The 10,361-nt window shown below is 46.7% G+C and overlaps 1 protein-coding gene across 1 annotated transcript; it reads left to right on the top strand.

The window, feature by feature from the left end:
- The first annotated feature begins 2,430 nt into the window (after positions 1-2,430).
- Positions 2,431-9,414, top strand: LOC128710100 (NAD kinase-like). The gene is made up of 6 exons (XM_053805140.1): positions 2,431-3,074; positions 7,927-8,010; positions 8,101-8,644; positions 8,714-8,971; positions 9,047-9,129; positions 9,204-9,414. The coding sequence occupies exons 1-6, from the start codon at positions 2,431-2,433 to the stop codon at positions 9,412-9,414; spliced, it is 1,824 nt and encodes a 607-aa protein (XP_053661115.1).
- Positions 9,415-10,361: the final 947 nt, after the last annotated feature.

Below are 10,361 nucleotides of genomic sequence, written 5' to 3'. Positions count from 1 at the left end.
GACAAAGAAACTGCGCCACCAACCGAGTGCCCTGTGGAGCATCTTTGTTGCCGTAGAAAGTTGCCTTCGAAACGCCACTGCTGTGACCTTTGATCGCACGGTGCCTGTCGCTGTCTTCCGATCGCTTTGGTAATAGGGATTGTGGAGAGCAATCGGGCAGTGGTGTTATGGACCTGTTTACAGATTTACATCATATTAGCAGACGCTAACTACGTACGTTTCCACGTTATGGATGGGTAAACATTTACCTGGGCAATTAGTATTTAGCATTTTTTTGTTGCGGTACTTTTGGTTACGAGCAAACAGCAAAACCAGAACTTGCCTTGCAAGGCACAGCTGGCTGTTTGGACAAGATAAATTCTGAGTGTCCACAGACCACAATAGTTTGTTTGCCTAACAGATGGTCATTAATGTCATCGTTGGAGTCGTTCCAAATTGCTCGCTGGTGTACTATGGAGTCACTATTAAATCTGACTTATCATTCTGACAAATCACCGAGCGGACAGACGGTGGCCAAAATTTTCGAATTGTGGTCGTGTTACTATTCTTGTTTTTATGGTAGAGTTTGTGGTTGTCTATCTGGCTGTTTGCTTAATGTCCACTTTGGTGAGTGGTGCAACACGCCAAAGATCATTAGTCGTGATGGTGATGGTTACATATCCGGAAGGTACTTTGGTGCTGGTTAGAATTAATCGGCTATAAAAGTTAAAAGGACTGGGCAACGGAGTGTTTTTTTTAATGGAAAGCACTTTTGACACAAACTCCCCAAACTTGCAGTTGCGCGTGTTAATGAATTCCCAACGGTCATAGCGGGGGACCTTCAGAAATTCGATAGTGGTGAGTGTCCGGTGTGTACTACCGGATTGCATTTGCCGCCGCAAACAGAGGTCATTGTGCTGTGAAGGTGCCAAACCGATGCCGAAATCGGTTGACCTTCGGCCGTTGCGTGGGCCACGAATCGCGAAATTTCTGCGTAACATAGTAAACCGGAGTAGGGAGTTTTGATGGCCACCGTTTGTTCGGGTGTTTGCAAACCGTTCGTAACACCACAAACCCTTCGTAACCTCCCGGATGATCTACGGGCATCCACTTCACACACCGATCACCCGATCACGATTTGACGATTTGTAATCTTTTCGTACCGAAACTCGTACGGCGAAGCGGGTGTGCTGATGTAACGCTGGGGAGATAGTGCTGGAGAGTCACGTCAAGGTGTATGCCAGGGCCACACGACTCATCGACCCGTTTTGCATGCCGTACGATCGTGTGCTGCCACCGCCACGAAAACATAACAGCGGAATGTCACGCAAGGTTAGGATCGTGAAGGATCCTGGATCGTGTAATACCGGTACACACTCCAGGTCTTGCAGTTGTAGGTTATCTTCCCCGTTGTGCGCCATGTGCGCGTGATTTGATTAACCGATAGGAAGGTTACACCTTGCACCGCAATCCTAAAAGTCAGCGTGACGAGGGGGATCTGTTTTTAATGAGTGGTGAAAATTGGAGAAAGGTTCCGAGTCGGTTGTAAACTCTCAAGATAAACGATGAGACACTGACGAGACGAGTGGTGCTTGACAGTGTGTCGTCAATCAGACACACAGGCAAGCGATTTCCGTCACCCCAGAGGCACTACGTAGACAACGTCACTCTTATCAGTGCTTTGCTTTGTAGTGAGCTGGGGTTATTTCCCTGGACGTATTGCGCTGTGGGCAAAATGGAGGGGACAGAGGTGATAACAACTTCTGACTTGGTGACGTAACGCGTGCAATACGATTGCTTTGTTTAGCGAGTGTTCTGTTCAGTTGGCAATCAGCTCATCACTGGGCAAGATGCACTAATCTGTCGTGGCCGACGTGATCTTATTGTGCCAATAACTTAACATTCGGAAGATTGCTTGTGTGTGTTCAGCGGTGGCGTTGAAGTTTCCCAGTGCACTCTTGCCTAACTCCAGGTGTATCTCATTCCGATTTCAGTGAGCGTACCTTTGGCGGTGGTGTTCCTCCCTGTGGTAAAAAACACTCCAAGAATTAATAAGGCATTTGGTTGCCCTTTATAAAGGCAGCGGCCTGGACACTGACGGTGTGTGTGTGTGAGTGTGCGTTCTTTTGTTTGCGAATTCTATTTACAAACGCACGGCACAGGTTAATCCCGCCGCTATTATGCCCCAAACCAAAGGCCACGGTTTAGGCGTGTTCGTGTGTGTGTGTGTGTGCTTGCGCATTTGCCGATATGAAGTGTGAGTGGTGCCGTAAGCGCGAATCAAAGTGATCGACTAGAATCGAAGCAGCTATTGCGTGAAAGGGAGCTTTTGTGGTGGTGCTTAACTTAGTTGCCGGTGTGTGGTGTGCGGTGCTATCTGTAGTAACCTCTGCTTTGCCAAAACAAGACGAGAGCAACAACAAAAAAAAACACAGAGGCTCCAACACAGTTATGGCCTACCTTTCCGATGTGGATCTCGCAACGTTACACAAGTCACGCCTCGAAGAGCGCGTACAATATCGGCTCTCGGCAATGTGGACGCACGGTGCGGAACAGCGTCGGGAACAATCGCTACCAGTGCCGTCATCAACCGCATCGCCGTCACCGGCAATGTTTGGTGATCGTGAACGGGCAAACGTCCGAGCCGCCAGGGCGTCTACAGGCCGCAACACTGTGGACGGTACGGTGCCACGTCTCGAAACGCACCCAAGAACTAGTGATATGGTGAACAATAACGTGGTGGAACGTACTGCGCAAGAATCCAGCGTTTCGTCTACTGGCGCCTCGCATAAGAAGGGAGCTTCGTTGGAGCCGCAGCCTACCGCGATGGAACGACCGTTCCATCAACAACAGTTACTGCAGCAGCAGTACAACTTTAACGGTCATGTGATACGCCCTAGGATAAGAAGTAGCAACAGCATGTCCAGCAGCAGCTCGACGGCATCCAACTATCACCATCATCAGCAACATGGAGGCGGCAGCAGCAGCAGTGCCGGAGGAGGCGGCAAGCACGTCGAGTGGAGTGATGACGACCACCTGCACGACGATGGCTACTTCTCGTCCGACACTCGCCGAAGAAGGTCCGGTACATGGCCGTAAGTGGTTGCGCACTACTCAACCTAATCTTACACCCGACTTGACGATCGTTCAGTAGTGATGTTGCATACAACACACTTGCTAGGAAGATCGTTACGTTGAACGACGAATGGCGAAGATGTCTAGACATCTGAACGCTGCACAACAGTTCCGTAAAGCTTTCTATTCAAACGCTTGTTACCCTTCGCTTCCTGGAACTTGATCGCTTCCAGCAGATGCTCGGATATTCCGAATGTGTCATTTGTCACATCGAAAGAGCCCATCCTGTTGCGCAATCTTATCAACTAGATAGTTCCAACCGCATGTTTGACCTAAGGAGCCTCTAGGTCTATGGATTAATTCCAGTTCGGACAGAAGTAAACACAGAAGGGTTGTGATTTCGTTGGTGTCGTTTCGCCACTACCGCTCTACGCTGAAGGTGGATGTACCCAGCAAATTCTGGAAAGGTAGCGATCACAACAAAGAGGGGGGAATTGATAATGAGATCGATGGTACCGACGCATGTTTACGGTACTGTATGTAACGTCTTTTTTTTTAAGGCCAATTCCAAACTGACGTCCACCACCTATCGGTTTAGTCGCGCACGGTTTATCGTATCGATAAGGTTGGTGCCAACTCCGTGCCCGAGTTGTGCCAGTTCCACATTTGACCACCATTCCAGAGTGAGTGTTATTGCGACCGTTTTTTTTGTTTTCTTTACGGCGGCAAGGATTTTTCGTGAGGTTTACTCAGGTTCTGGGTTTATCTGTGATTCGTCAGGAAGTTTCCATTTTCCATGCCGTCAAAGCAAGAGATGACTAGCATCTGTAGACGTGCGTAGCTGAAATGATTTGAAACAATGAGCAACCAGTTCTCATCAAAACGCGATATCGAAATGCGAAATCTTATCTTACCATGACAGTTTACAAGCGGCGTCATGCTGTGTGGTGAGGATTTTCCTGCATTGTCAGGCGGGGTTTTTGTATTTTCTTCTGGAGATGTTCGCTAAATCTGTTACAGGTACAAATAGAAGGTTCCGGCTGTACTTTAGTAATAGTTCTAGTTGGTGCTCGTTGTGTAGATGATGTGTTGAATTACTGCCTAGTGCGTAAAGCTATTCCTCGATACAACATGGAATCATTTTAGGTAACATTAACAGATTTTATTCGATCGTGGACTTTCTTTAATGGAAAAAAAATCAAGGTGCATTCAAAGCTCTGCCTTGTTTACTTTCGAAAAAAATGTCTCATCGCCTTGCCACGAACCCTAATTTAATTCGTATGACATTCGCCCAACGGTAGGCAGAGGGCATGACTTGACACTCTCTCAACGATCAGTTTGTGCGATGTGAAGTGTTGTTTTTTGGTTTCTTCTTGCCTACCGTAGCGTAATGGAATGTGTTGCGTGTTTGGTAATGGACAATCGTTATTGCTGGTAATGGTTGTAAATAATGGTTAATTTATCAGCACAACTTCAACACGCATTGTTGATGTATGGAATATGAAGTGTACAGTGTTAGTGAGTTATTGTGCTGTAAGTTAAGCTTGATAAAACAGTTGTACTATTGAAAACTTCTCCTATCCAAACACAGAATAAAGCTTATTCTGTCGGGTTGTTCAAGGTGGTGAACTTCTTGTGCGAATGTACTTCAAAACGCAAAAAAAAGGGAAAGTCTGTCCCTCGGTACGTTGTCTGTGGAGGTTGGTCCGTAGCCTCGTTCGCTCGTCCATACTAAGACAAGTAATGATTCGCATCGATAAATGTGTATATAAATTACAGGGAGGTCGATAGAAAAGTGAGAAATTTTTGTAAAACATTTTTTTCAATTTATAGATAAACAAAGCAACAAAAATGTGTTTAAAACAGTTTGAAGGAAAAACAGGGTTTTGTTATTAAATTAGGTGTGTTCTTTAATTTCTTTAACGGAGATAAGAACCACCCTGTAGTGTGCGGCACAGCATCTTTTCGAGTCCGGTCGTCCCTGACAGTAGTGTGCCCCCCCCCGCCACCCCTTTACCCGATCGTCGTCTTCTCGTCGTCCGGTGGTACACGCGCGACACGGGTCCGATTAAATTATGTACGATCGATCGTTCGCCGTACGAACACAGATGCAGTCACGTCTACAATTAAATTAACCTGTCCAGTTGTCGGGGCCCTGCTCTTCCAGACGGCACGACGGCGGGCCGCTGTTTGTGTATTTTGTTTTACAAAACGATGGTAAATGTATTGTACTAACGCCTACGCTAGCCAATCATTATAACTTTTTCGACGTAGAACGTCATTTATTATAAGGCAAACATTTTATATTTATTGACACCACTCAAGAGAGTGACGTTGCGGAAAAAATTGGCAACAATATTTGAACACCCGAGGAGGGTACATATAGTACCGGCCGACAGTGTCCATCCGTGACACACCTGCTGGAAAGCAACAGAGCACAGGTCCCAGCATCATCTCGCCGTCCATTGGTGTGCGTGTGCGATCGTACACCCCTGTCGCTAGTGTGTTGACCGTGTGCTGATTACTTGTTTCAGCGTTTTTTGATCCTTCACCGAATGGTGCTTCGAACGAGCGCATGTGCGATCGTGCGTCAGTAGTCGCGCGAGGAGACACGCGAGTTGAGGTGTCGAAGTGCATGGGTTCTCTTAGCTGGGGGTTCAGTTTTGTCCGGTTTGTGCCACAAAACGCATGTCGAGCTAGTGAGTGATTTCGGTAGATTTTATTGGTTTTTACATCCGATGGATAACGGCCGTCGCTAGATCGGGTGTGCGAATATAGTATTGATCGTGTTCCGTCCACATACAAACACCCCGGTTGTTGCAGTAGTGCGGAAGAAAGGAACGTGCCTGCTACACTATGGCTGAGATGCACGAAAATGATGACTTTATGGCCGATTTGGTGCGGTTCAACCATCCACTGGCGGCTCTTCATCATCATCCGAATCATCACAATCACCACCATGTGTACAGTGGCCAGCAGCAATACAATCATCGCCAGCATAATGGCTTTTCGTCCAAGGAAGGTGCTACCGGTACTGCTAGCTACGCTAATGGTAGTGCCACTGGTTATTCACCATCGACCGAGGACGACATTCAAGCGGATGAGGATCAGTTACTCCTTTGGCGCCCCAAGAGGTCAGTTCGATGGAGTTTGTCCGAGCTTCAACAAACAACACACACACACACAGTCGTCAGTGTATGATGATGACCCTTTTCCAAGGATGGCTTCTCAGGGCTCTGTAACTCTCGAGTAGATGCCTTTTTTGGTGGCTGTGCGAAGATCGAAGATCAGGAAGGTGTCGCTATTACGTCAGGCGTACGTTCTAAAGAACCCGTGCCTGTTACGGTGAGGTGTGCGTCTAAGGGCACGCGAAACGCGACAAGGTGCTGCTTACAAGGCTATGACGCAAAACCGTGTGGAGTCACACACGACTTTATGCTGGAGTGTTCGTATCCTCAGCGTACTACGAAGAGGGAGAGAAGAGAAAAAAAACGCGTTAACGTGTCGTTCGTTGACGTTCCAAGAGTTGAGGCGCTTAAACGGATTGAGGGACGGATTTTTATTTTTTGTTTTATTCTGATTTCCCATCCGTATAAACGTCTGACCTGTCCGTCTCACAGCGGTGAAACGAGGAAACGATAACGAGAGAATTGAAGAAGAGGGGGAAAAACTTGGCCAGATGTGGCCGGAAGGTTTATTCGTGATTCGCCCCGTTTTTTTTTTCTATCCTCCTCTGCATGAATGGGTAGAAAGATGCGAGAAGATGATCGTGAGCTGATCGTACCACTAGCGTGAAAGGATACGAGTGAAGAGGATGGTTCATAACGTGTAAAAAGCTGATAGTAATGGGGGCTGGGTGTGATCGTACGAGAGTGAACGAGCGAGCGAGCGATGGGTAAGGCAAAACTTGTCCGCCCTGACAATTTCACTAATCGTTTCGATATGAGGTAAAATAATGACCCCTCGGTCTGAAGGTGGCCCGGAGTTGTGTTGTGCACCAATGTGGGTGCTTTAGAGTTGCGGATACGACCAAAGTTGCGTGAGTGTGCGATGGGCCAGCAGTGGTGAGAGGTTATTTTTGCTGTGGGTAGCGAGCAAGACAAAGGAGGAAGGAGAGCGAGAGAGCATGAGCTGTTCGATGTGTTTGCGGTTGGTCAGGGTTGTTTGCAACGATAAGGGGCACAACAACAATTATAATTAACTTCAATTAAAGTTTCTTTGATTTAATTTACCGTCTTGCTGTCTTTTGCAATTATGGTTGTCTTAATTGAATCTTTTCATACGTACGTTGATTGTGAATATTATTTTTTACGATGTTTGTATTTTTGTTTCGTTAAATTACAATTCATAATTATGTTATGTTTCATAAACTATGTGAGAGATCCCATCATTGTTTTTATGTTCTAGCAATGAAATTAAATTCTGGTAATTTTCGTTGATGTTGGCGTAATTCGTACGCTCCCAGTAGGGGAATGGATGTTGTGAAGGTGGTTCTTTATTACACCTGGCGTTCGTGTGTCCGTGAACAACATAAGAGCAATGTTTGGAGTTGCCGCACAATGTAACAAAGGGCTTCGTTCGGTTTGCCAAACAGGAACAGGAAGCACGCAATTAATCAAACTGATATGAGTTTGCGTTGGTGGCGCGATAAGGCATCTTGGTTGGATGAACTGTTGTCTAGTAATAATATTTTGCGTCGAGCTATCTGTTAACCATCTGTTTAAACAGTATTCTTCCTTCAGAGAAATACGTTTCATTCTAAAAATTGTTAAGATGTTGCTATTTTCATTTTGGCATTTCATAAACTTGTTTAAAGATGAACAGTAATATAACACTTTTCATCTAAAATTTTGTTCTTTAATATATTTTCAGGCGAACACGAAGTTTGAATGCACCGTCACCGTTTCAACAATTTGGACCATGCGGTCGGATTATGAAAAACTCGGCGATGGTGATGTAAGTAATCTCCTACCATCCGCAAAACCTCAAAAGATTATCACCTTTCTAATATCTTTTCTGTTTCTTTCCTTGTTCTCCCATTTACAGGCAAATTCAGGATCCGGCTAGCCAGCGGTTAACATGGTACAAACCACCCCTGGCGGTGCTGGTCATTAAGAAGGTTCGTGACTCGAAGGTGCTACAACCGTTCGTCCAGCTGGTGGAGTGGTTAATCCACGAGAAGCACATGGTCGTGTGGGTGGAGGCCGCGATACTGGACGATGCGCTGCTGACCGGTGACAAGCGCTTCACCAAGCTGCAGGACAAGCTGATCACGTTCAAGGACGGGCGTGACGATCTGACCGATAAGATCGATTTCATCATCTGTCTCGGGGGCGATGGTACGCTGCTGTACGCGTCGCTCCTGTTCCAGAAGTCCGTCCCGCCCGTAATGGCATTCCATCTGGGGTCGCTTGGATTCCTCACACCGTTCCAGTTCGACAACTTCCAGGAGCAGGTGACGAACGTGCTCGAGGGCCATGCGGCACTGACGTTGCGCAGCCGGCTGCGGTGTATTATCGTGCGCAAGGACAAAACGGAGCAGGAGATCTCCACCTTCAAATCGTCTCAGGATCCGTCGACTAACATACTGGTAAGAGCTGACAGAAACCTTCTCACTTTGATGGAACGTTGACACCACCACGCTGATGTTTCGTTGCAGGTGCTAAATGAAGTTGTCATCGATCGGGGACTATCGTCCTACCTAAGCAACATTGATCTGTTTCTGGACGGCAAGCACATCACATCGGTACAGGGTGACGGATTGATCGTGTCGACACCGACCGGCAGTACGGCCTATTCGGCTGCCGCTGGTGCCTCGATGATACATCCATCAGTGCCCGCTATTCTCGTAACGCCCATATGTCCTCATTCCCTCAGCTTCCGACCCATCGTACTGCCAGCAGGAGTAGAACTGAAGGTATAAATTCTTACCAGAGAACAATGTTACTTGTTCCTTCTGCATCTGCAACTGATCCTTTCCGTTTGTTTTTAGATTGCAATATCGCCGGACAGTAGAAACAGTTCTTGGGTGTCGTTTGATGGTCGGAATCGCCAGGAGCTACTGCACGGTGACAGGTAACTGTCGGAAATAACGCCATCAGCGTACAAGCCTTCCATTTGTTAATATCTGCGCCGGGTTTATATTTCAGTCTGCACGTCACCACCTCTATTTACCCGGTGCCAAGTATATGCGCGCAGGACCAGATCGCCGATTGGTTTGATTCGTTGGCCGAATGTCTACACTGGAATGTGCGCAAGCGGCAGAAGTGTCTGGACGAGCTGTCCGACCTGACCGGTTCCGGCACGGAAGACAGCGCTATCGATGACATCGTACGCGGTATGGAGAACCTCGAGAATTGATCGCCTGTCGAAAATAGTGTACGAAACAACAGAGCTACAAAAGATCAAATCGAAGCTAGCGTGCTCTGCGACAACAGGAAGCAAGCGTACAAAGTGATCAGAACGTAAAAGCAATCGTTTTGGGAGTGTTATACGTGTGTTATATGTGTGTGGGTGGATCCTTCAGGAATTTTAGGAAGAAGCAATAGCGAAACAGGAACGATGCGGATCTCATGCAGTGTTGTAGCAAAGCGCGCAAGGTATGTTTTGGTCCAGATTCCTTTTAGTTACAGTGCAAGCACGGACAGCTTTGAGTAACTCAAGGCTGCTTTTTTATTGGAATGCAATGTGTAGTCCAGTTTGCATGTGGACGGGATTGCTGCTGTTGCTGGGAGGAAGGAGTAACCAACCCGAAGGTTTAACATTTTAAAAAAAATTTGCGTTCTACACCATGGCGTGTTCACACCAGGGGAAAGTGATTGTTTCGATAGTGAAACGAGTGGTATTCGGTGAACGATGAAGCGAGATCTATGAGATGAGCGAAGCGATGAAGTGTAACTCCAGCTTGTTTATTGTGGGTCCGTTTGTTTTTGTTAAGTTTAGATGTGATGGTTCTCAAGGAGAGCGCAACAAGAACGATACATGCTACAATAGTGTATAAGAGTTTTGGAACGCTGTGTGTTAAAAAATGATACAGAAACAAAACAAAAATGGGTAATGAAAAGTAATACAAAAACGAAAAAATCCCACAGTCAAAGTCAAAGTTTTTTCAACATCCGTAGTTGTTCCCTTTCGTAATTGTTCATCAAACCAGCTCAAATTTCGCTCGAAACTGCATAATGTTTGACCGGTCGGTCGGGAGGCACAAATGGGGGAGGGGAGACAATACACTAAGGTAAAAGCAAAGTTACCGACGTCCAGCAAAAGAACGGACAACAGATAAGCAGAGCAAACGTGGTGTGGTGGGC

Source organism: Anopheles marshallii, chromosome 2 (assembly GCF_943734725.1).
Source record: "Anopheles marshallii chromosome 2, idAnoMarsDA_429_01, whole genome shotgun sequence".
Taxonomy (NCBI): domain Eukaryota; kingdom Metazoa; phylum Arthropoda; class Insecta; order Diptera; family Culicidae; genus Anopheles; species Anopheles marshallii.
The sequence above is the reverse complement of the archived record's forward strand: the minus strand, read 5'-3'. Positions and strand labels throughout refer to the sequence as shown.